The 27,143-nt window shown below is 42.4% G+C and overlaps 1 protein-coding gene and 1 long non-coding RNA gene across 2 annotated transcripts in view; one reads left to right on the top strand and one right to left on the bottom strand.

The window, feature by feature from the left end:
- Positions 1-27,143, top strand: part of LOC125739963 (uncharacterized) — a 305,354-nt gene that overhangs the window by 160,873 nt on the left and 117,338 nt on the right. The window contains exons 12-14 of the mRNA XM_049010567.1: positions 6,312-6,425; positions 8,961-9,062; positions 9,989-10,102. Coding sequence (XP_048866524.1) covers positions 6,312-6,425; positions 8,961-9,062; positions 9,989-10,102 — 330 coding nt within the window. The remainder of the gene's footprint in view (positions 1-6,311; positions 6,426-8,960; positions 9,063-9,988; positions 10,103-27,143) is intronic.
- LOC125739972 (uncharacterized) overlaps positions 1-27,143 on the bottom strand; it is a 188,638-nt gene that overhangs the window by 81,761 nt on the left and 79,734 nt on the right. The window contains exon 2 of the long non-coding RNA XR_007397403.1: positions 19,795-19,906. This is a non-coding gene — a long non-coding RNA (uncharacterized LOC125739972). The remainder of the gene's footprint in view (positions 1-19,794; positions 19,907-27,143) is intronic.

Below are 27,143 nucleotides of genomic sequence, written 5' to 3'. Positions count from 1 at the left end.
TGCTCGCCTGCTTCCTGCCCGCTCGCACCGTCCGTGCGCCTCACCCGCAGAGGCCGAGCGTGACAGTATTAGTATATATTATTAGTAATAATATAATATTAATTCTGGACATGATTGATTATAGAAAATTTATTAAGGATGAGAGTTTTATTTTGTTTATTGACTTTTATAAGACTTGATACAGTTGAGCATAATTTTATCTTTAAAGTCATCAAGTCTTTTGGTTTTGGGCATTATTTCTTAAATGCAGTGAAAACTCGTTATAATGGTTATAACAGCTCAGTGAAATTAGCTCTCGAGACGTCACAAAGGTTTAATATAGGTCGTGGAATTAGACAGGGTTGTCCTCTGTCCCCCTTCTTATTTTTGTTAGTGACTCAAGTTATGAACATGCATATTAAAAATCATTTTTTTCCTGGAATTTTAGCTATTCATAAACAAGTTAACCTCTATCAATTAGCTGATGACACAGCAGTAGTTTTGAAGGATATAAATGAGGTTTCTAAGGCTGTTAAATCTGCGCAAAACTTTTCTTCAGTATCAGGTTTGAGGATGAATGCTACTAAATCAGCACTGTTCCCGCTTAAAGATAGTAATGCTCATGAAATATGTGGGGTTCCCATTAAAGATAATGTGGTCTACGTGGGAATAGTTATCTGTAAAGATGTAAAGACAGAGGTGTGAATTCAACTTTAGCCCCATTATTAAAAAAACTAAAAGCAAACTAGATTTTTGGTTATTAAGAGATCTGTCATTGTACGGACGCATATTGCTATCCAAAGCAGAAGGGATATGTAGATCGGTATGTCTCACCGTCTCTTGATGTGTCAAAGGACATTGTCAATAAATTGGATAAATTAATATATAATTTTATATATTACAATGATCAGAATAGCCTCTGGATTCTTTTCCCAAAGTGTTTGTTTAATTCTATTGGTGGCATTGAATTTTTGTTAAAGTGCAACTTCTCAGTTGAAAAACTACCTGTCACATGAAGTAATTTTCACAGGTAAGCACTTCTGGCATGGTTGTCGGTGTATAAGCATAACTTTACACCCCACAGGTGTTTTTAATGAAATAACAGAGATATACTATATAAAAATAAGTCCCTTTTAATAAATCATGGATTGACAATGGTATTTTGATTCTTGGGCAGCCGCTGAATGCCAGTGGTCTCTTAATGCCAATTGGGGAGTCTCTTGAGACATTTAAAATACCTATTAAACCTAAAGAATATTCTTTGGTCTTTGACGCACTGTCTAGAAGTGAAGTACATTTTCTTAAGAATGCTTGTAAAAATTATAAAGGCCCAGAAGTTGTTAAGTCTTAGAAAGGTTCAAAGAGATGGATTACGGTTGTGATTTTTGTGGGATGGAGACAGAATCTACTATTAATTTCTTTTTTTAAAAGCATCTATACAAGAATGTTTTGGATAGATTTATCTAATTTTATTAGCAGGAAAATTGGAAGGAAAGTGACAATTGAAATGTTTGACGTTTTTATTTATTTTAAAAATGAGGTGTTAAGAGCAGAAAATTGTGTTAAGAGCAGATATTTATGTGATTGTGTGAATATAGTTATTTTTGAATACTTAGCATGGAATAAAGTTGGAATTATTGTGTGTGGCCAACTTTACTCTGGTGTCTTGTACATATAGTGGTTCTTTTTGCATGTATATAGTTTTTTAAATTTTGGTCTTGCAAGCATCTGTTTTTATTTTAGCACCAAGTATTGAAAAATAACTACATTGTGTCATGCCCGGCTCGTACGATCCTCGTGTGTGCCACGCCCCCCTGATTATCCACGTGTGCTTCCCTGATCGTACCCAGCTGTGTCTAGTTATTTTTATGTCCTGTCTATTTGAGTCCAAGTCTTGCCTGAGTCCGTTGTCCGTCATTGATGTTTGTCGATGTTCGAGCTAGTGTTCAGTCCTGTCCGAATAAATCCCCAGTTTTCCTCGAACTTCGCCTCCTTGCCTGCTCCTTGCCTGCTCCTTGCCTGCTCCTTGCCTGCTCCTTGCCTGCTCCTTGCCTGCTTGCCTTGCCCGCTCTCCACCAATCGTAACACATTGAAAGTAATATGCTTACGTTCTGTTTTGTATTTTTTTGCATCTGTGTTTCTTGGGGGCAGATTAAGGAAACCCCATGTCCAACCCCAATTACCAAAGACAAGAACACTCCTAAACTTAAGAAACGGTAATTGCACTGAATAAACAAAATATTATGTAACAAGGTGTTACATGTCGTCATGTTTGATCAAGGGAGACCTCAGGTTTAATAACTCACAAGACTAAAGTATAGTCTATCTAAAACATTAACCTCCTTGGGGACAAAGTATAAGCTGCATTATGTCAGGTAGAAAACAGCACTTTACTAGTTGGAATGTTGCATTATACTTGTTTAAAGTGGTAAAAGAGTACATGGTTTAAAATGTTCTTATCCGTTTGTGCTAAAGAGTTCAACTCAGGCAGAAAGGTTTTCAGTAAAAAGGTATTGGCATTAATCACTGCATTGTACTGGTCCTATAGAGCTGTTTAAAGATTTTTCACTGTTGTTATCCAGTGAATTGTAAGATTGCCAAATTTAAAAGAGATATAAATGTGTCCTGTTCTTTTGCATGTAATGTTTTTCAAACTATTTTGGGATTTTAGATAGTAGTAAGATATTCTAGACAGACCTCGATAATTACATAAACACAGTCGATGTTGTTTTGGTTCTCTTCTACCATATATATTGTCACAATGAACTATATCCTAAGATTTAGCTTTTAAAATGTTTGTATCTAGTATAGCATTAATAAAAGTAATTTAAAAAAAAACTACGCCAGGGTGGAATAGTTCATTTGTAGTTCTAAACGTATTTATGGTGTTTTTAACCACTTTTTGTATCTCCCACGACATTATTCCTCTCTCCTACAACGTCCATTATAATTACATATACAATATGCAAATGAGGCGATGGCGTCATTTAGCGACTTCTAGCGACTTTTGGGACAGGCAATAGCGACTTTCCTTGCTGAGCAGTTGGCAACAGTGCCACTGAGTCCGTGTCCGTTTCTGCTTAGACCGCTTCCGCGATTGGTATGGAGGTACATAACTATTTCCTGCTGTGTGTAAATAAAAGTGAAAGTATTTTAAAGCTGGAGTCTCCATTTTGTCAAGAAACACGGATAAGATTCTGGAATATAAAGACATTTTGTATAGCAAGGTAAGATTGTATTTAACAGATACAATTATATAAAAAAAAATAAGCACGTTTAACACACTTATATACAGTGGCGGCGCCGGTGATTTAAGGTTGCAGGTACAATGGAGAAGCTAGATTATTACCTGGTACAGGTGTGATCGGCAGCTGAGAGGCGGCTGGTGTCTGATAGACAAACTTCTCGGCAGTTACGGGCGTTCAAACCCATACTTTGACTTCTTAGCTACGTGCCTGACTATAAAATGCACACATATCAGCTATGCAGGATAATTATATAAATAAATTCTAACTTGTAGCTCACGCAGCCCTCGGTGTATTTTGGACAAAAAATGTACAATTCAGGTCGGCCTATAAAAACCAAAGCCAGAAAAAATTATTTGTGTTGTTTTAACTGTCTTGTTGGGGGGGAAAATGATTTGTTCAGCAGAGGTCTTTTTCTAATTTAAAAATAAAATTTATTGTAAGGCAGATTTTGATAATTTGTGGGCTTATGTGTGAGAGTGAAAGATCAAGACATAAAATGCAGTAGAAATTCCAGGTCTCATACCAGTATATAAATTAATAGAAGCGGCGTGAAAAATACACTCAGACTGGATCTGAAATGAAATAATGGCTTTGATGTTAAAGTATCAAATGTTAACTTTACTTCTATAATGCAATCAACAAAATTCAATGTGCTGGTGATTTTTCATTTGGTGACTGGAAAGGATCAGTCAGGACCTCAAAAGGGAGGCACTTTCAATTCAGTCAGTCAGGCTAAATGGCAGGACACCCCCCCATCCCGCATGTCCCCGTTGGCTACCTACTTGTAGTTGAATCTCTGACTCTCAGTTGTATGAAACTCTTGTAGCTATTCCTTGCTGTCAGTTTTGATGTCATGGTGAATGTTCAGGGCATCGGCTGCCTGAGAAACTTGCTTAACTTGTCGGTGCAGATTATTGGAATGATGTTACATCACTTATTATTGTGTGGAACAGGGAAGGTCGACCTACAGGCCAGATTTACTACTGAATTATAAACATGTCATGGGTTAGTGCCTCTTCTAATTGGTGATTGGACTGACAAAGTCCTTCATCCTCCACTATGGAAAATTGCTGATCACCCAATGCAATCATCTCCATTATTTTAGTAGTTGTTTCTTTAGCTCTGGTGCTGCTAACTTTGAACACTGATAAAGCTTTAATATCAGCCAGCAGTAATGGTAATTTAACCAGTACATTGGCAGATTAAATCACAGGCCCCAGGGCACATACCTTCCCCCCCCACCCGCCATGCACGTTATGCCACTTCTTCCCCCTGGACTGTCCAGAGTACCAGAGGATTTTATCTGAAAATGATTGCTGACTGCCTTCACAAACAGGGAACAGAGCTTCGGAGTCTCATGGAAATTAACTGGGCCCTGATACCCCAAAACCCATAGTTTCCATTAACCAGTGTGCTAAGATGCTAACAACAAGCACTGCAAAGTTACCGGAAGATTTCGTCCAAAAACGGGTGCTGATGGTCGCCATGGGGATCAGCGCTCGAGGCCCCCCTAGGTAACTGAAGGGCCCCAAAACCACAGCTGGCCAAAACTGTGCAGGATCTAAAGGTGCATTTCCACTTGCATACAGGAACCACGCCATACCCGACCCGTTCCACATAGAGATAATAATTACTGTGTGGTTCCAGCTCCCTTTAATTGTCCACTGCACGAGGGTCGGCTCGGTAAAGGTGTTGCCAGGTTTGTAGAGCAAAGTGATACTTATTTACAATGATTGAACCGTGGGTGAACATGGTCCTCCAGAATGGTTTACTTGTCCTTGGCAGTGACACGCACATCTAGAACAAGTCATGGGCTTCAGGAATGCCATGATGTTGCAGTCCAGACCATCACTGGTCCACCCCCGTGCTGCACTCTGCGTACGCAACAGTCCGTGTGGTAACCTTCTTTGGGGCTTTTCCACACCATAGCTGTAACTGTAGGAAAGACAGTGAAAAACAGTAATATGTCCATGCAGGTTACATTAGCCTAAGCTATGTGATCATATGTCAGGATTTACATTAAGTGTATTTCCAGTGTATATTTAACAAGCCTCATGAATCGGCACAAACCTCGGTTTTGGGCTCACGGTCTGGTGCAATTTCAGTGCAGCAATTTAATTTTTACAGGAGCCCCAGCATCAGTCATCTGGTCTGGATCGGCACAGAAATGGAGGGAGCTGCTACTGAAATGACCCCCCCTGTGGAGTGTAAAACAAAGAGAACTGGGAGGTGAGACAGAAGCTGTGTCTGCTTTTCAAACCAACATGAAAAATCTCCCCAGCATTTTTGAAAGTGAGAGCAATCAGTTGTACCTTAATAACTTAATACATTGTTGTTGTTCCGACAGCATCTAGGTTTGTATTTCCCAGCTGAAATGACAATATTTTCCAAAAATCCATACTCTCAAAAATATGACTTTGAGTATTTTTTTAAATCTATTTAATTATAAATAGCAGTGATTGTAGGAATAATACCGATATTAGACAAGAACACTGTCAGGGTCGTGTTGTGAAGAACATTGTGATTTATGGTAAAACGACTGTTACAGCCAGTACCATGCATGTCTCTTTGGGTCTATAGTCAGGCCATAATACCAAAGCAGAAAGGGCTCCTAGCCAGGGCTGGCTCAGTGTGGAACATGTTAATACGTGTAGATTAATAAAAAGACCTAGACATCTTTTTTCTCCTCCTTTTTATCCCCCAATCAGCCAGTTCTTTTATACTAGAGGGAGCAAACAGATCATCCATCCTATTAGAAATGGTCACAAATAATGAAGTGGAGCATAAACTAACCAGTAAACATATAAACAAATAAATCAATAAACATGAATGAAAAGCAACGACAGCCAAGTCTAGCAACTGAGATTGTAACAGTGATATTAAACCTTTAATACTGGAATCTTAACTTTGAGTGAGACAGTTTATTTCACATTAAAACTAACTGTAAAAAAGCCTGTTTGCATAAGAGCTTCATGGGATATGAAAGTTCATGAAGGCAGAGCAGATGTTTAAACAACTGAAGATTTAATGTGAATTATATGGACTATGTTTAAATAATGAGGATTTTCCCCTGACTGTCCACAGTGTCCAGATGGAGAGAGCAGGCTCACCTGCACCCAGCTGTGTTTCCATGAACAGTGACACGTCAATGGACCGACCAATCAGCTTCAGTGAGGGACCATTTCCATCAGATCAAAGGTAAATGTGCATTTAAATAGAGTGAGACACCCCCCTGCAGACACCCTTCTGTCACACATCACTCCTGTCTCTCTACCCCACCTACTCCACCCTGTCTGTACCCTCCTCTTCAATTTCTTGCTGCACAGGAATAAGATCCTGGAATAATATAGATATTTTATATTGCAAGGTAAGATTTTACGATGACACTTTGCTTGAGGGTAAACTCACCTCAGTTCCTACTGTAGCACAAATCAGGAACAAATCATCTAGAAATATAGTCGCTGCAGCTCTCTTCATGACAACACAGGCACAGGTTGGTACTTTAAAATGGGCGTTTATTACTTGGACGTGGCTCATTCGGCTAACGAATCCACCGTTTCGCCATCAGGTCAGCAAACGGTACGCCAGCACACTTCACCCCGTGAAAACTACATTTTTTAATAAAACATAATATAAATACATCGATGATAAACACGGTACATAACATTAAGATAAATGAAAACTACAAAATGAAATAAAGCAAATACTTCATTGGCTGCTTGTCATGAAACAAAGCTGGTGCCTTTAAAGTCCCTGTAAACACTGGTGCTAATTTCCTTCATGAATATGTACAAAGTTTAACACAATTTACCGAGCGCCATGCAATACGTCTGCTCCCTGTACCATCCATGAAAGAGAGAAAAAAGCTTAATTACGCAGTTCACTGAACGCAGCGGCTCATTCTCGCGAGGTTTGGCATTTTAACTCGTAAATGAATTTACTAAACATCCATCCATCCATCCATTTTCCAAACCGCTTATCCTACTGGGTTGCTGGGGGTCCGGAGCCTATCCTGGAAGCAATGGGCATGAGGTAGGGAACAATCCAGGATGGGGGGCCAGCCCATCGCAGGGCACACTCACACACCATCCACTCACACATGCACACCTACAGGCAAATTAGCCTCAGCATGTTTTTGGACTGTGGGGGGAAACCGGAGTACCCAGAGGAAACCCCACAATGACATGAGGAGAACATGCAAACTCCGCACACATGTAACCTAGGCGGAGACTCGATCATGGGTCCCAGAGGTGAGGCAACAATGGTAACCACTGCACCACCATGCTGCCCCCGCCAATCATCTCGTATCATAATATTAAGCAAATTAATCCAGATTATGGTATTAATACTGTATTGAATATACATAATTTATCCACCCCTGATGCTCTGGTTTCTCACTATAACCATAGTCTCAATGACCTTCTCAACTCTTTAGCTCCTATGAAAACAAGGTCTGTTTCCTTTTATTTTTCTGTTTCTGCACCCAGTTTTTCAATCACAATCGATAACTCTTGTGTCTCCCCCTCCCCGCAGGTTAAGAGTCTGGGTGTCGTCCTCAATAGCACATAATCATTTCAATCTCATATTAACAATATCACTCGGCCCACATAGTTCCATTTTCGCAATATTAAGGAACCAGGGCTCAAACCTGCAACCCTCAGGTTGCCGAACATTAGCACTGCCTCCTACGCCACCATCTTCCCCTCGTTGGGTTGTGAAAAGTCATTAGGTTGTTGCCAAGTCTCAGTCAAACATGGAAGATCTAACTTATGGTTGATGAGGAGATCCTGGATGAGATGCCCCTTGCTCGTAAGTGAGCGGATGTTTAATAAGCCGAAGCTGACAGGGATGTTGTAATGGTTGTCGGAGTTGTTAGCCAACCTGGTTAGGCTGGCTAATAGCTCGTGGTTAACAAGCCAGCCGGTGTAGCGTTGAGTGCATCGAGAGGTGGACCAATAGGATTTTATCGGTTTGGAGATGTCAGAGTGAAAATGCCGACAAGATCCTGAATGTATCTCCTACGAGGCAGGAAAGTAATGACTGGAGGAGGAGCAACAAGTGAGATCGGAGCTGGAGAAGCTCCTCTGCCGAATACTGAAAAAGTCCAGCACCAGGTTGATAGACGAGGGATAGGAGAGTCCAGACGATCGCAGACAAAACATAAATACCACAAACCCACATCACTGTCGGAACCAAGCAGCCCTGATAAACACACCTAAGTGATCCTGTAGCCGAGACTACGGTAACCTAGTCTTGGTCCACTCGCAAAAGTAAATCAGCGATGATAGCAAAAGAGATTAGAGGAAAATCTCTTAGGCGAGAAGTAACTACAGTCGGTAGTTACAATATACAGAAAAAACAGTATAAATGACCGGAAAGTACCGGAGAGTAACGGCAGCAAGACACACCAGCATTCACTCATCTGGGTATTAGGCTCCCAGTAATGCATAAGTAATAGCATAATACTACATTATTTGTGTACCCTGAAGTAAAGTGTTACCAGTTTTAGTTAATGAATAGAACCAATAATAAAACAAGCATGTATGACACACTTACATGCAGTGGTGCTGCCAGTGAATTAATGTTGCAGGTGTTATATGGGAGCTGGATTGTGTATTGCGGGTGTCATACACTGTTACTCAAACCAGTCCCGGGGGGGGGGGACCCCTAAACAGTGGCCAAATATTATAAATAAATAAGTTAAAGATGCACAGATACCCTTCATGTTCACAGAGGCCCCAGCATCAGTCATCTGGTGTGGATCGGTACAAAAATGGAGGGAGCTGCTTCTGAAATGACCCCCCCTGTGGAGTGTAAATCAAGGGGAATTGTAAGGTAAGACAGAACCTGTGTGCTTTACGAACAGACATTAAAACATCTTCCCAGCATTTTCAAAAAAGAGAATAATCAGTTTTAACTTATTTTACTTTCTTGAGACATTTTGGACTTTTGGGAACTCGCCAAAATATATTGTGGGGTAATTTTATCCCCCCCCCCAAGGAAATAAATTGTCATTGTTGCGACAGGATCTATGCCACTAGCTGAGGTGGCATTATTTAAAAAATATATATATTCTCAAAAACGTGTCAATAAGTTTTTTAAATTCTAATCAGTAATAGTTATAAAAAAATCCAGTGATCACAGGAGTAAAAGGAACAGGAATAAGACAGGAAAACTGTCAGGGTCGTGTTGTGAAGAAAATTGTGATTTATGGTAAAACGACTGTTACAGCCCACTAGCATGCATGTCTCTTTGGGTCTATAGTCAGACCATAATACCAAAGCAGAAAGGGATCCTATCCAGGGCTCAGTGTGGAACATGTTAATACGTGTAGATTAATAAAAAGACCTCGGCATCTTCATTGTCCTCCTTTTTCTTCCCCAATCAGCCAGTTCTTTTATACTAGAGGGAACAAACAGATCATCCATCCTACCAGAAATGGTCACAAATTGTGAAGTAAAGTGCAAACAAATGAATTAATATATAAACAAATACAGGAAAAAGGCAACAACAGGCAAGTCTAGCAACAGAGGTTGCAAGACTGATACTAAACGTTTCATATTGGAATCTTAATTTCAGATGAGACAATTTATTTCACATTAAAGCTAACTGTATACAATTATGTTTGCATCAAGAGCTTCACAGCATATCAAAGTACAGGAAGGCAGAGCAGGAGGCTAGACAGCTGAAGGTTTAATGTGATGCTGTCCTCATATGAATTATATTTATATATTGAGGGTCTTTCCTGTCACTGTCCACAGTGTCCTGTTGAAGAGAGCAAACTCACGTGGACCCAGCTGTGTTTCCATGAAGAGTGACAAGTCAATGATGGAACCAGTCACCCTCAGTGAGGGACTTTTTCCATCAGCTCATTGGTAAATGTGCATTTAAACTAACACTGTTTATAACATTAAGATTCTCAGTCAAAAGGCGTACAGGCTCACACAAGCTATGAGGAAAAGCTTTATAATAATATATCATTGTTTTACTTTTTCAAATCCCATTGTCTTTGAGAATTTAAACAGAAGTTCTGACTGTATTCTATATAAATTACACCTGAGGTAAAGGGATGCAGATTACTGTAAAAACGGACTTTCTGCGAGCTGGAATGGGAAGTTAATTAATTGAAAAGTATGTTGTAAATATCAATCCTCAGCATAAAGCTGGAGAAAAGCAGGCTCACTTGCGCACTGCGGTATATCGATTAAGGAGGACTGGACAATAGATTGTCCTCTTCTGGGATGGACGTTTCTGCTTTGATAAAACATAAATGCATCCTTATGGATTCATTAGATTTGCTCAGATTGAGGCTTCAGTTTCAATATGTTTAATGGACCAGGCTTCTTCTTCTTCGGCTTCCATCTGTTCTGTTGGAGTACGCCGACTCCACCGGGTCCCCAGATGAGAAGAGATCACCCGGAGACGTGGATGAGTTGTCCAATAACCTTTTATTCCATTTATTCCAACATATCTGGGAAGTCTGTGATACACCGTATCCCAACAGAGTTCGACTTCCTGACTATTCATGTTTGTCTTATACCCTTCTACAAGCAGCCTCCGCCCCTGTCCGTACTTTTCCACTTTCTGGCAATTTCGCCTTATCTGGTACACCATGTTATTCGGTACGTTATCCTAGCAGCTGCCACCACAGTCTGCGTCAATAGACTAACTTTGGTACACACAGAGCCTCCCTACGTGTCCTTGTTCCCCTATAGATATTGCTCTCCACAGTTCCCATTAGGTGTCACCACAATGGATCATCTGTCTCCATCTCACTCTGTCCTCTGCATCTTCATCTATCTCTCCAACCACCCGCATGTCCTCCCTCCCCGCATCCACATACTTTCTCGTTGCTCTTCCTCTTCTCCCCTTGCCTGGCCTCTCTCCTCTGCACAGGCCCAAACCATCTTAATCTTGTTTAAATAATGAGGATTTTCCTCCCATTGTCCACAGTGTCCTGATGGAGAGAGCAGGCTCACCTGTACCCAGCTGTGTTTCCATGAAGAGTGAGAGGTCAATGGACCAACCAGTCCACTTCAGAGAGGGACCATTTCCACCAGATCAAAGGTAAATGTGCATTTAAATAAAGCGAGACACCCCCCTGCAGACACCCTTCTGTTACACATCACTCCTGCCACTCTTCCCCACCTACTACACCCTGTCTGTACCCTCTTCTTCAATTTCTTGCTGCACAGGAATAAGATCCTGGAATAATGTCAAGATATTTTGTATTGCCAGGTAAGATTTTACGATGACACTTTACTTGAGGGTAAACTCACCTCAGTTCCTACTGTAGCACAAATCTTGAACAAATCATCTAGAAATATAGTCGCTGTAGCTCTCTTCATGACAACACAGGCACAGGTCGGTACTTTAAAATGGGCGTTTATTGCTTGGACGTGGCTCATTGGGCTGACGAATCCACTGTTTCGCCATCAGGTCAGCACACGGTACGTCAGCACACTTCACCCCGTAAGAACTACATTTTTTAAATAAAACATAATATAAATACATCGATGATAGACATGATGCATAACATTAAGATAAATGAGAACTACAAAATGAAATAAAGCAAATACTTCGTTGGCTGCTTGTCATGAAACGAAGCTGGTGCCTTTAAAGTCCCTCTAATCACTGGTGCTACCTTCCTTCATGAATATGTATGAAGTTTAACACAATTTACAGAGCGCCATGCAATACGTCTGCTCCCTGTACCATCCATGAAAGAGAAAGAATAAAAAGTTTAATTACGCAGTTCACTGAACGCAGCGGCTCATTCTCACGAGGTTTGGCATTTTAACTCGTAAATGAATTTACTAAACATCCATCCATCCATTTTCTAAACCGCTTATTCTGCTGGGTTGCGGGGGGTCCGGAGCCTATCCTGGAAGCAATGGGCACGAGGTAGGGAACAACCCAGGATGGGGGGCCAGCCCATCGCAGGGCACACTCATACACCATCCACTCACACATGCACACCTATGGGGAATTTAGCGACTCCAATTAGCCTCAGCATGTTTGTGGACTGTGGGAGGAAACTGGAGTACCCGGAGGAAACCCCACAACGACATGGGGAGAACGTGCAAACTCCGCACACATGTGACCCAGGCGGAGATTCGAACCCGGGTCCCAGAGGTGTTAGGCAACAGTGCTAACCACTGCACCACCATGCCGCCCCCTTAATCCTTCTTTCTTTTATGAAATTTTTTTAATAAGCAGGGGATGGGAAATAAAATGTGCTGAATTAAAAGGTAGTTGCTGCAGAGTGGATTACCTTCTTTGGGGGCCCTGGGCTGACGTGGGTAGGGGCTCCTATGTGGGCAATTCCAGCTCTTTTTTGGAGCCGAATGAGAACGAGAGGGAATTTAACACGATGGGACATCAAAAACATGCTAATGAAAGTGCGGGATGTCAGCAGTGTGGGGTGTCTGGCTCGATGTTCGCTATTAACCGATAGAATAACACGCATTAAAAATATGATAAGCATTGTAGGGGTGTAACAATGTACTGTGGCACAAAGTCACTTATTAATGTTATCGCAAGAGGGCGCAAAAGGCATAATTGGTTTGCTTTCAGGTTTTGTTTTTGTATTTTGCGCTGTTCAACAGAATAAGGGAAACAATGCAAAATAAGAAATAGTCTGAAAACAGCTTCTGTGTAAATATACATGCCCAAGGAGACAGAATAAAACCAGCGAGATCTTAGTCTGTTTACAGTCATAATTTGTTTAATACACTGGGAGCGTATTGAGCCGTGAGCCCTGAATCTTCTATTGAAACAAACCGTGAATAGACCGTATCATTAGACCCATAGCCAGCAATAAAACTTGCCGATCAGGGTGGGGGGAAGATGGGTCGATTGGCCAAATTTAAGCTGTATTATTATACAATATACTATTTTATCTAAAATGTTTATATAAATGGTTTGGAGTAGACATTTGATTCACGTGGTTTGTTACAAAAAAAAAGCCGAGATCAGCTGAGGAGCCCTCACATTCCGTCTCGAAATAGTTATTCCAATTAAGTCGACATCTGTGTGAAATCATCTTAATTACTTTACAAGAAGTAACCCCTGAATGTTACTGAGTAACTGGGAGCTACATGCCGAACCGTCTCTCCTGGCTGCCACCTGCTGTCTCTCTGTGCTGCCGCTAGATGTCACTGCTTCTCTTATACTGTCATAGGCAAGCTGATGTCAGGAAGCCGCCCTAATGAAATAAGCTCAGAATGTGGATGGCAGTTACATCTATTTAAATACAAATGTAGGTTATTATTCCCCCAAGCAGCAGCAGTGGTGGTCAGTGTCAGTGCAGGACCTTTGTCTTTCCATAAACTGCCTATTTTAGCATCGGCACAGAGGACAGCGCTGTGGCTTCACCCCCCCAGTGTTGGAGGCTGAGCCCCCTGTCTGTCTGCAGCTGCTCGCTCTCCCTCTATCACATGGGTTTCCATCTGCCGTCCAAAAACACGTGTTTAGGCTACTTTCTAAATTCCCCATGACATATGACAGCCTCTGTGTGTCTTTGCCCAGTGATAGACCAGAATCCCCCCCCCCCCCCCCACCACCAGTGTGAACCCGTATCCTAGGACTTCTGCTCTCTGCCCCACCCCCAAACCAGGATAAGTGGTGGATGGAAGGATGGATTAATGGATGGATATTTGTGTTTTATTCGCAGGGGCCGAGTGAAAAGGTGTAATACACACCCACATAAAGGAGACTTATCGTCCATCTTCAAGGTGCATTTATTACTGAAGTATAATTTCTAAACTTTCATCTAAATTGACATACATCTTCTGCAGATAAGTAGTTGATTCTGTCAAAGGGATGATACAACTAATTCACAAGTAAAATAATAAAATGATATGATGCCAGGAGTGATAATAATTAAACTGTAACTGTTCATTTCAGTTATTGGAGAAAAAAGCTCAAATATTTCTGAAGGATGAGCTGATGAAATTCCAAAGGTACCTGGATCAGTATGACCCAGAATGCTCTGAGCCTCAGCTGGAGGAGGACAATAACCTGGACAGTGATGGTCAGATGCAGAAGACCTGTGGCAGAGAGGGAGCTCTGAAGATCACACTGTACATCCTGAGGACCATGGAGCAAAATGATCTCGCGGACATGCTGGAGAAGAGTAAGAGCTGTACCTCATTCAGTATGTGTTTGATTTGCCAGAGAATAGTTTATGAAAAAATGTGTATTAAATTTCAGTTTGTCATTTGATGTAATTATATTTAATTTCCCATATTTGGGTTTAAAAAAGAGGGGTGGTGTGGTGATGTAGTGGTTAGCGCTGCTGCCTCACAGTGAGAAGGTCCTGGGTTGGTCACGTGGGTTTTCACTGGGGTCTCAGGTTTCCTCCCACAGTCCACAACCATGCAGGATAAGTTGATTGGTGTGTCTAAATTGGCCCTCTAGTTGTGTGCATGTGAGTGTGTGTCACTGTGGTGTGTTGGCGACTGCCCAGGGTTGGTTCCTGCCTGTTTCCAGAATGGGTTCCAGTCTCCCCATGACCCTTGTTGGGATTAAGCAGCTTTTTGCATTTTTTTCTCATCTCATTTCAGGGTATCTTCTGTTGCAATGTCAACGTAGAATCAAATGTAACCTGAAGCAAAAATTTGAGTGTGTATTTCAAGGGAAAGCTAAGGAAGGACAGCCAACACTTCTCAAAGAGATTTACACAGAACTCTACATAACTGAAGGGGGAGCTGGAGGAGTCAATGATGAACATGAAGTGAGACAGATTGAAGCAGCATCCAAGAAAAGGGTAAAAGAAGATACTACAGTCAAGTGCAATGATATATTTAAACCCTTTTGTGGGTGTGAGACGCCTATCAGAACTGTACTCACTAAAGGGGTGGCAGGTATCGGGAAAACAGTCTCTGTGCAGAAATTTATTCTGGACTGGGCAGAAGGAGAAGCAAACCAGGATGTTCACTTCATATTTGCTCTTCCTTTCCGGGACCTGAATTTGATTAAGGGTGAATTCAGTCTGATTGATCTGATTCACCACTTTGACCCAGAACTGAAATCATTTAAATCTACTGAGCTGTTTAGGTACAAAGTTTTATTGATCTTTGATGGTCTGGATGAGTGTCGCCTTCCTCTAGATTTTCAGAACAATGAGAGTTGGTTTGATGTAACAAAAAAGACATCACTGGATGTGCTGTTGACTAACCTCATTAAGGGGAATCTGCTCCCATCCGCTCTCCTCTGGATAACCTCCCGGCCAGCAGCAGCCAATCAGATACCTCCTGAGTGTGTCCACCAGGTGACAGAGATACGAGGTTTCAATGATGCCCAGAAGGAGGAATATTTCAGGAAGAGATTTAGTGATCAGAACCTGGCCAGCAGGATTATCACACATGTGAAATCATCAAGGAGCCTCTTCATCATGTGCCACATACCTGTGTTCTGCTGGATTTCAGCCACTGTTCTTGAGAGTCTTTTTAGTGAGTCTGACAGTGGAGAAATTCCAAGGACTCTGACTGAAATGTACACACACTTCCTGATCTTTCAGGCAAGTTTAAAAAATGACAAGTATATGGAAAACGGTGAAACAAAGCTTAATAAATGCTCTAAATCTGGAAAAGAATTCCTTTTAAAACTTGGTAAACTGGCTTTTTATAACCTTGAGAAAGGCAATCTCATATTTTATAAACAAGATCTGACAGAGAATGGCATTGATGTCACAGAGGCTGCAGTTTACTCTGGAGTGTGCACAGAAGTCTTTAAAGAGGAGTATGGGTTGTACCAGGAGAAGGTGTACTGCTTTGTGCATCTGAGCATCCAGGAGTATCTCGCTGCTTTATACATGTTTCTGTCAAACTCATCAGCTAATCAGCCGAAGACTGCAGTGAATGAGGCATTAAAGAGCAAGAATGGACACTTGGACCTCTACCTCCGCTTCCTCCTTGGCCTCTCAACAGACTCCAGTAAGAGTCTGGTAAAAAGGCTACTGGGCCAGACAAGAACCAGTTCACATAACAGTAAGAAAACAGCTCAATTTATCAAGGAGAAAATACAAGAGAATTTATCTACAGAAAGGACCATCAACCTGTTCCACTGTCTGAATGAAATGGGTGACAATTCTCTAATAAAAGAAGTACAAAGATACCTGAGTTCAGGAAGTCTTTCAGCAGCAGTCCTCTCACCTGCACAGTGGTCAGCTCTGGCCTTTGTGTTACTGATGTCAGATGAGGAGCTGGATGTGTTTGATCTGAAGAAATACATCAGATCAGATGAAGGTCTTCAGAGGCTGCTGCCTGTGATCAAGAAATCTAGGACAGCTCTGTAAGTGATCTTACATCCGTCTGTTCCTAAAGAAGTACAGATGTTATTCATGATACTGCTTTTATCAAAACAATTAGAGTGTATTTATAACAACCACCTAGGAATTCTTTCTAATTTTATATACTGTAGGATATATATATATCTTTGAACATTCTCGGTGTGGTGTGTGGTCCAGTGGGTTCGGACTCTATGCCTGTGGTCAGAAGGTCACTGGTTTAAATACCTGACCGGTAGAGTGATGCTGATTTTGGGCCCTTGAATAAGGCCCTTACCCCCCAGCTTCAGGGGGCTGGATGCTGACCAACCCTGCACTCTGATCTGTATGTGTGTGTCAGAGAGAGCAAGATCAGAGAGGCGACAGCACTATTTTACCAGGGAGATGAATAAAGCATCACTATTTCATCCCTATCTGACAGGATTGATAATTGTCTGATTAGTATTTTGGAAATTCAACAGGTTCTCAGGTACAGAAACACAGAAAATAAGGATTTCAGTCATGGTGTCAGCAATTCAAAAGTCATATAAAGAAATAATAATTAAAAAAACTTAAGCTTTTCTTGACATTCAGATCTTACATAAACTTGCACACACACACACACACACACACACATATCCCTGGCAGGAACTGAACCCAAACCCCTGAACCCCTGGGTCGGCTGTAGTGCTGATCACTGAGCCCCAGCGCTGCTCAGAGCTTTATAAAAATACTTATGCAGATATTACAGAGTCTCATGGTAACTCACCTTGTAAGGTCATTAAAATGCAGGATCCTCTCAGCTGTGGAGTCTCAAGAAAAAAACTATTTGTGTTGCTGACTAGGACAGGGAAACAACAAAATATCTGATATATTTAAATTTCCCAGGTAATGAATGTATTTTAGAGCATGTTCACTCTCATGCCCTTATTCAAACTGGCTCTGTAAGACAATACAGAACAGGATTTGGGAATGTATTACTTATGAAAATGTACCGCAAATAGAGAAAATACACTGTAAACTCACAGGAGAAGCTGTATTGTACCAACATCTATTCATCTGAGTAAGTATATACTTCATCATTTGTTGTATTTTAAAATAAAATGTTTATTTTGATATTTTATTTGATATTCCTGTGTGTGGTGTATGTATTTATGTCTTAACACGTTTCCTTTTCCAGGCTGAACAGCTGTAGACTCACAGAGAAATGCTGTGAAGTGTTGGCTTCAGCTCTCAGATCAAACTCCTCTCAGCTTAGAGAGCTGGACCTGAGTGACAATGACCTGCAGGATTCAGGGGTGAAGCTGCTCTCTGCTGGACTGGGGGATTCACACTGTAAGCTGGGGATACTGAGGTCAGTTTTACTCTTTATTCTACACTGAAATTATTGAAATATTTATTGGAGTCGTCACATTTACTTAAATGTAATACTCATACTGGTGAAGTGATCTTATCTATTGGAACTATTTTGTCTGTCCCTCTGCAGGCTGTCAGGCTGTAGAGTCACAGAAGAAGGCTGTTCTTCCCTGGCTTCAGCTCTGAGGTCAAACCCCTCACACCTGAGAGAGCTGGACCTGAGCTACAATCACCCAGGAGACTCAGGAGTGAAGCTGCTCTCTGCTCTACTGCAGGATCCCAAATGTAAACTAGAGAAACTGAAGTGAGTATAGAATGTGTGTCTGCACCTGCAGTGTACGTGGAGGAAATACAACAATTAAATAAATGGATTCACCTGTACTATGTCATTCTGCTTCTGCTGTAGTGTGGACCACAGTGGAGAGTGCAGGACCAGACCAGGGGTCCAGAAATGTAAGTTTGTTAGCATGTTTTTATTTTTTATATCATTAATACTACTTCATGGTAGCATTCACACAATTATTGTTATGTGTGCTTTTTTCCTTTTTTATTTAAAAAGGCTGGTTTAGGTTTAAAGATGACTACTTTCTTAAATAAAAACAGTAGTCTGGGAACTTCTGTAGAAATACATTATGTATTCACAGGCTGGGGGGTCAGACCAGCACATCCTTCGTACCCGACTATCACTCATCTTTCCTACTACTCGCGCACTCTTTCTCTCCTCCTCTCCCTCCCTCCTGCTCTGCACCTGTACACCGTCAGCACGCGCACCCCCGCCCCTCCCTACGTTTAACCTGATGGTATGAACCTTGTCTGCCTCAGCACGTGATTGGTCGCACGGCTCGCAAGCCGTTAACACAGACTTTAGTCACAGTCAAAGCAGTATTGAGCGCTGAGCCGCCGTGGCGTTTTTTTAAATAAGAATGTCTCTCGGTCCGGATCCGGATCTTTTGGTCGGCTCGTTCGCGACCGACACATCATTAGTCGGTGCTGAACGCTGCTGGAGGGAGGTATGTGTCCGAAGTGGTTTGAAGGAAGTTCTTATTTTGAAGTAAATTCAAATTAACATGTAGTGGTACTCTTTGGGGTACAGTTTTATATTTAACGTGTTTGATTAATGTTGTTTATATTGTTGTTTACCTGTAATTAAACCTGTTACTTTAGCACGCGCAGCATTTAGGCGCGTTTTCCCGCCGGCGTCGCGCGGCCGTCCGACATTTCCTGAGCTATTTCACATACTTTAATTCCTGCTTCGTTAGGGGACGCTGTGCTGTGTTTATATTTTATGTATCGTACAGAATAATAGAGCGCAGACTAAAGTGCAGTTCGGTCCCCAGCGAGTCTCACAGTCTCACATAGGTACATTGGGAATAAAATGTGTGTATTGGAGCGAGTTCTGCGTTAGTGAGTGTGTGAGGTGTGACAGTGATAATGATGGAGATGCTGGGCTTCGTCATGGGATTAATCGCTCTTCCTCTTGCCTACAGACTCCTGCCAGCTGACGCTGGACCCCAACACAGCACACAGAAGCCTGTCTCTGTCAGAGGGGAACAGGAAGGTGACACGGGGGGCAAAGCAGCCATATCCTGATCATCCAGAGAGATTTGACTGGTGGGACCAGGTTCTGTGCAGAGAGAGTCTGACTGGTCGCTGTTACTGGGAGGCTGAGTGGAGTGGAAATGTAGCCTGGATAGGAGTGACTTATAAAGGAATCGGGAGGAAAGGAGGGAGTGCTGACTGTGGGCTTGGAGCCAATGACAAGTCATGGTGTCTGTGCTGTGATCCTGTCAGTTACTTTGTCCGGCACAATAATAAACGGACTGACATACCCATAGAGCCCTCAGGCTCCCGCAGAGTAGGAGTGTATCTGGACTGGGGGGCTGGTGCTCTGTCCTTCTACAGAGTCTCCTCTGATGGACTGACCCCCCTGCACAGATTTACCTCCTCATTCACTGAACCCCTCTATCCTGGTTTTAGGATTTATTATACAAACTCCTCCGTGTCGCTGTGCATGCTGGGATAGGTCACTGTGTGCTGGAGGAATCATTTTTACCTTATCAGTGTCACATGTCACTGCTTCTCGGCAAAAAGGTAAAATCTCTGCTTTTTGACCAGTATAACCCTATTTACTCTGTCTGATGTGTGACGTATGTTAGACATAAAATAAATGGGTTTGACAAACTGAACAAACACGGGACGTTTTTCTCTCTGATTAAAATGTAATAAAATGTAATCCTGATGATTTTTTATTTTTTTTTTTGGGGGGGGGGGTTCCTCTCCCGTTATATGTAAATTTTATATGTTTGTCTAAATATATTATTATATATTGTATTTGCTACCTGTACACCGACAAGAAAGGCTTCCTGTTGTATCCTATTAATGTCCTGGTTCAGCGCTGCTCAAAGCATAACTGAGGTGAATGAGTAACATAAATCATATAATACAATTAAATAAATGCACTTTAATGTAAATGAACATAAACAATTAGATTAAATCAGTATATATTATAACCATGTAAAAGACGGGAGACATAACTGCGCATAGCCATAGAGTTAAAAAGCAAAATAACATAAATAAATCACATTAATAACACGTTATATTGAATGATCAAAATACAAGCAGGAATAAATATTTCTTAATTAAAATGGTGAACTTCTAACTCTACCTGACAATCGACAAGCTAGTTAGCGAACGGCGTCTCTCTCACGCCTGTTAGTGTTAAAACACGGGAGAAGAATCATTAAAAGCAAACCAAGTGTTTTCTACCTAAATAAACAATTTCACAAGTAATTAAAAATAAAGCGTAACACATTTTTACTTCTCACAGAAAAATATGGTTTAAGACGGCAGAACCCCGCGTCCGCCCCCTACTGCCGTCCTGAGGTAACTGCGGGCTTCCAGTCGATCGCATCATTTGAGACCCTGCAGAGAGGGGAAGGTTGTTCCAGAAATGTACTGTGCAGTTTGGTTGACATACCAAATTTCCTCAGCTTCCTCAGGAAGTACAGTCTTTTGTGCGCCTGGTTGATGAGTTGTCTATTAGAACGGTTTCCACTCTCTCCACTTCGGCCTTACAGATACAAATAGGAGTGTGCTGCAACTTCTTTATCCTTGGGTTAATAATCATCTCCTTCCATAACTGCGAGGCATCCTACCAGCCACCAGGTGGCAGCCTCATCACATACCTGATGCTGTGAGAAATGGGAACGTGAAGGATAAAAGAGATCCAGGGAAAAAACATTTTTTAATATGAATTCAGATTTTGATTTGACAAGAAGCAGAAGTTAGCAGCCCCACATATGTGCTGTCATCTTAGGGCCTCACTGCCCTCAGGTCTTAATAGAGCCGCATGTGTAATGTGAGGGGAATGAGCAAAGGCATAATGTCCTCTACAGAGGATAAAAATGAATTACCGGAAAGCAATGCCAGGCAACCGCACACACACACACACACACACAGTCATGTAATCATATCTTTTTGGGGACCGCTCATTCATTTCTATGGGAAAAATGCTAATGCTAACTATGACAACCTCAACCCCTACCCTGCCCTAACCATAACCATAAGTAACCAAAGAAAATACAAGAGTTTTTGCATTTTTAGTTTTTTCATTGCAGTCACAGATTTTTGCAGTCAGGAAATTGGTCCCCATCAGGTAAAAAAAAAAATTAGACATTTGGCCCCCACAAAGTAAGGTATACCTGGACCAAATAAACACACACTCAGGGTGATTCAGAAGCACCAGTTCACCTACCTGCATGTGTTTTGGACTGTGAGAGGAATGCAGTGCAAACCCAGCGAGTCCATGCAGACTGGACTCCCAACCAGCTGGTGTTACCCACTGAGCGGATGCAATAAGGAAATTAATTAAATGACTTTATTTTCTATAATATTTCAATGGGCAGGTACAGCTCCTATTTCAGTTGAAATGCCTCCCTCCCCAACACAGACCCCTCCTCTCACAATTGCTCCTTTGAGGACCACTCCTGCGGCTGGGTCCAGGCAGCCAGTGATGACCTGGACTGGCAGAGCTGGACCGGACCGTCTGTCACCGCTAACACTGGACCCGCGGGGGACCACACCACTGGCTTGGGTTAGCTGAAGGCCATCGTTTGGTTACCTCTTAAGTATCTGGATGTAAAGAAAATCCCATGTCTTACAATTTTATGTACTGCAGGCTAGGTGGTTAACCAACACGCCACCTTCTGGTCAAACAATGCAGTACATTTTGAACAGTAATTCACAGGAGCAGGTAAGGGATAGGAATTACCCCACAAACAGTTTTCATAGGCTTAGGGGGCCTGGGGGATTCAGACCTGCTCCCCGTCATCATTACCACAAACAAATTTCCACATTAAGCTGTTGACGCTCAAGAAGTAGAACATTATACTAACAATGCAAAGGTTGTGGGTTCAAATCCCCAGGAAGTCAGGTAAACTGTAAACCTTCCCTGTAATGTAAATGGCTTTGGATAAAAGCATCTAGTATTGTAATTGTTCCTTGGGAAGGAAAGCTACAGTCCACCATTACTAAGCAGAAGGGCTTAAGGTTTAGTGACAAAAAATTAATTTTAAATTACATGTTATGCCACAGTACTGTACATCATTCAGTAACTGCAGGTCTGATGATTTACCTGTATTCATGATTTATTACAGGTATCACGTTTTACTCCACTTAGCCCTGTTTTCGGTAATCGAAAGAAATCCGAAGAGGATTTTCACTTTTATGAAATAGAAAGAAAAGCAAAAATAGCCTTTATCATTTGTTTATCAGCGAGCCAAATATAGATATAGGTACTGTATAGGTACAGGTATAGGTATATGTACAGGTATAGGTACCCTATAGGTACATGTATAGGTATAGGTACATGTATAGGTATAGGTACTGTATAGGTATTGGTATACGTACAGGTATACGTATAGGTACTCTATGGGTACAGGTATAGGTATAGATAAAGGTATAGGTATAGATACTGTATAGGTACAGGTGTAGGTATACGTACAGGTATAGGTACTCTATAGGTACAGGTATAGGTATAGGTACAGGTCTGCGCAGCATAATGTCTTTTGGTCAATGACGGACTGCATATATGAGGGTAGTCCTGTAAGATTATAATGGATCTGTCACATATTCTCCTTAAGCATTTAATAGGGCTGAAACATTCCTATTGCCTAGTGACATCGTAGCCATTTTAAAGTCACAGTGCAACACACCACTCACGTGTTTGTGGTTATCCTGGTGTAAACAAGCCTACTGAACTGCCAGGTGGATAAAAATATATCACATATATATAATCATATACGGTACATAATCCTTGATAATGATAATAAACAACAATGTTACTGGTTTATGTATTTACTATACTGTACTTTTTATTGCTATTTAAGGCTATACCGTGTAGGAATTATTAGCTCAGGTATATTTTAATATCTCCACCAATATGTTTTGAAATTAATTAACTTTTAATTAATTATTATTTAATGCTGATTATTAACCAATTGTTATGCCGAATGGTCGGCTCCTCCAAACTCAATTGCGAATCCCCGATATCTGTTAATGTGAGACTTAAATGGGATTCATTAATAACCAGTATCGCTTAATAACCTGGGTTAGTAGGCTCGTCCAGCGAGCTGCGTCACCAGGTAATGTAAACGATCGGTAGCGAAGCTCCCCTCATGGCCGATGAGAGAGAGTCTCGCGATATTTCAGGCGAGTTTAGAGGTTTCAGAGCGTAGTAGCCAGATCGCACAGAGGCAGGGACTATTGTGAGCACTCAATGACGGAGGCTGAAGTTGTGTAAAAAGACATGCATTTATTCCTACAACTAACATAAGACAGACATTACACCTAACAAACAATAAACATGAAATAACGGAATAGACACAAACGATGTAATCATGAAAATGCAATGACCAGATTTAAAATGATTAACCTGAAAAGGGAAAAACTGTTCTGCAAAGCAAGCAGTTTGTAAGGATTATAAACCTAAAGGAATATAGCAGGTGAATAGGACAGTTTAGGTTGTTAGAAAGGAAAGGAAGTTGGTTTACTTGGATGCAGGAAAGAAGGAGGTCTTTGCAGTTGGTTGCAGTGGCTGATGAGCTGATGGGTGATGGCTCTCAGGGAGGCGCGGTGTTTGCAGCGGTTGTTGGAGTGGAGTCCCTCCGGTTCTTTCTTCTGGTGAAGCTTGGGCTGAGTTGCAGTTCTTTGGGTCTTCACCGACGGGCTTTAAGAACGCTGCTTGTTTCTCCTTTTTCTCCCCTTTTTCTCCCGATTTTCTCCTCCTGCTTTGTTCTGAGGTGCCAGGTTTTATAGCATAAGGTTCGTGATTAGGAGTGACCAGGAATTTGAGTCCTGGACCAATGGCTGACCATCCATTTGGCGGGCTTCGGAAGGGGGTCGGTATCAGTCTTTTTGGGATTTATGACCAGACTGACTTCTCTAGTAATGGTGATTTTCATTAGGCTGGTGTAACTTTTGATACGTCCACTTTTGTGGTAACCACTGACCAGATTTGGAAACTGGAGTGATTTTCCTTCGGTTTGATACCAAACATGCCGTACCAGCCTAGCGGTTCACACCAAATACCATCTGTGATGATTAATTAATGATTACTTATATTATGCTATTATGTTATGTTCTATTACTCACACCAGTATATGGTACAGGTGGTTTAGGTTGTACCTCAACAGATATTACCCTTTATACAGACATTATATGACATATTCTCATGTCATAAGCACATCTTACCCTTAGATAGGCATGGTAGAATACAAAGATCAGATAAGGGTTGCCGAGGAATGTGGCAAAGAAAAGGGGGGGAGAAGGTTTGTCAAACAAAGAAAAAGAATCTCCAAAAGTTAAGACACATTCGAACATAACCTGTACATATCTGTATATTAAGACTAGTAGTCAAGAGTAAATACATATACAGATATACAAAAGCCAAACTTAAAAGAAACTTTCTTTGGGGTGTTGGTCTGTTCGGTGAGTGGTATGTAAGGCAGGATGTCTGGGGAGGGGGTTGTGTGCCAAGTCGAGGGACCCCTGTCCTTGGGGTCCACTCTGTTCTCTGTAGGTCGTTAAAACTTTGAGCAATAAAAGTTGGAGTGCTGGCCTCCCTTGTTATCTGTGTGTGTGGGGTCACAAACCCCCCTTTGGGGCCTAGGTCGATGTGTGCCTTCTCGTACCAGGGTAGGCCTTGTCTCAGGCCACCTGGAATTTAAGCTTTGTGATATGTGCATGTGTGATCCTACATATCCCCCCTTTCGGCTGATGATGGCATTGCCATCATTCAGGCGACGGAAGTTGAAACAGGATCATCCACATGCAACGAGACACATGAAAGGTCCCGTTTTTCGGCACTCTGGGTGGTACAGTGACTGGATGGACAGGGAGGAGGCGCAAGGGCGGCCCCCCCTGGCTTCTGGGACAGCAAGGAGTGGTGAACTCTCTGTCGAACAGGGTGCCGCAGCTCCCAGCAAGGCGTCCAGGCAGTCGATTGGACTCAGCTTGGTTCACGGTCGTTGGGTAACTGCTCCAGCATGTGGGTAGTGTCCACGGCAGCATGATGCATGGCATCCTGGGTCCATCGGACACCTGTCCCACTCGTTTGGCGTCTCTCATGGAAGTAATGGGCTCGGTTGACATCGTCAGACGAATACTCGCTGTATGTGGGTACAACAGTTAGTAATCAAGAGACCGGGCTGTTCCCGGAAGACAATGCCTGACGGAGGCCCAGGAGATGCCCTCTTGGACTGGGGCCTCATCCCTCCTAGCTGAGTAACGCTAGTAGCGGGGCAGCGTCATCCTAGTGGTAAGGGGATAGAAAATAAGGACCGGATTAGGAGTGAGGGGGTGAGTCAAGACCGATTCGGAGTGTGGTGCACCCTTGTGCAAAGGGGACAGGAAAAAGATATAGTGGCAACAATTCTCGGCCAGAGGACAATTGTAAAGAAACAAACGTGACAAGAAAATGCAAAACCGGGTCCTCTTCAGTAATTTCCCGGGCACGCGTGAGCCACCCCAGGTCCTTACCAAAAACAACAACCAAAGAAAATGAGAAGTTATCAAAACAAACAAACAGATAAACAAAAACATCAAGATCACCCAGATATCAGTAGTCAAGCCCACCACATTGGTCTACCCTATCTGTGACCTTCTCTCCTTCCCTTCCTCTTTGTTCTTCTCTCTTGGGGGTTTTGGGGAGATTTGAACTGGAAAAGTTGTCCTTCTTTTGGTTGGAATTGGCAGCAGACCAGACATCCTTTCACATATTCCGTCACATCCTGTCACATGTTAGGCCAGTAGGCTACTTGACTAAGTGCCTCATAGGTTGTTTTGGCATTGCGGTGGCCTGCACAGGGTGCGTCGTGGGCGTACAGTAGCATGACCCCCCCTTTGTGCCTGAGGGACCATGAGCCGTGGTGAAGTGTGGGCATCAGGGACATGAAGAGGTACGCCCTCGGCAAGATGAAAAGAGGATAAAGCCGTCATCAGGTGATGGAGGTCAGGAAGGGATTCTTGGTCAGTTGTGGAGATCGAGTTCGCAGCGCGGTCGCGGAGGTGATCGCAGACCGTGCTGAGCACAGAATCAGTGGGCTGGAGGGAGACGATGTCAGAGTTGGAAACCTGAGGGGAAAGTTCCAACAGTGAAGTCGCTGGCGGCAGGGCGGATGCTCGGCTGTGACTGCGGGTGACGATCTGGACAGCGTGGGTGGGTGGGAGGGGACAAAACTCCCATGAGTCACAGTGTAGTACTCCTGCTTTAGTGAGTGCATCCGTGTGGTCATTGTACATCTTGTCCGGTCTTGGGAGTCTGGAATGACCACGGACCTTCCTCCAATAGATATGCGTATTTTGTGCTGTAATCAGAGTGTCACACGTCAGCAGGAGGTCTTGGTGTTTGACTGGCTTGTAGCCTAATGTCTTAAAGCCATTCTGTGTCCAGTGAGGGAGATAGCACATGAAGCTGAGACGTGTATAGCTGGAGTCTTTGCAGATCAGCAGGTACTCTACTCCATGTTCGGAGGCCACCTCCCGGGCGATTAAGATTGTTGCCAGCTTCGCATACTGCGATGTGTGAGGACAGAGCTTGAGCTGTTGTGGTGGGACGAGGTCGTCGTTGAGCCCCAGAATGCTTGCTCTAGCTTTCAGGGTCCCCTTTTGTTTGAATGCGCATCCATCTACATAAATGGTGATCATGTCTTGAGAGACATTCTCATCAACGTAGTGGTGTTGCGACGGTTCCATTGGCGTCGGCGTGTACAAAATGCTGGGTGCTGCTGGTC

The sequence above is a fragment of the Brienomyrus brachyistius genome, chromosome 4, assembly GCF_023856365.1.
Source record: "Brienomyrus brachyistius isolate T26 chromosome 4, BBRACH_0.4, whole genome shotgun sequence".
NCBI lineage: Eukaryota > Metazoa > Chordata > Actinopteri > Osteoglossiformes > Mormyridae > Brienomyrus > Brienomyrus brachyistius.
The sequence above is the reverse complement of the archived record's forward strand: the minus strand, read 5'-3'. Positions and strand labels throughout refer to the sequence as shown.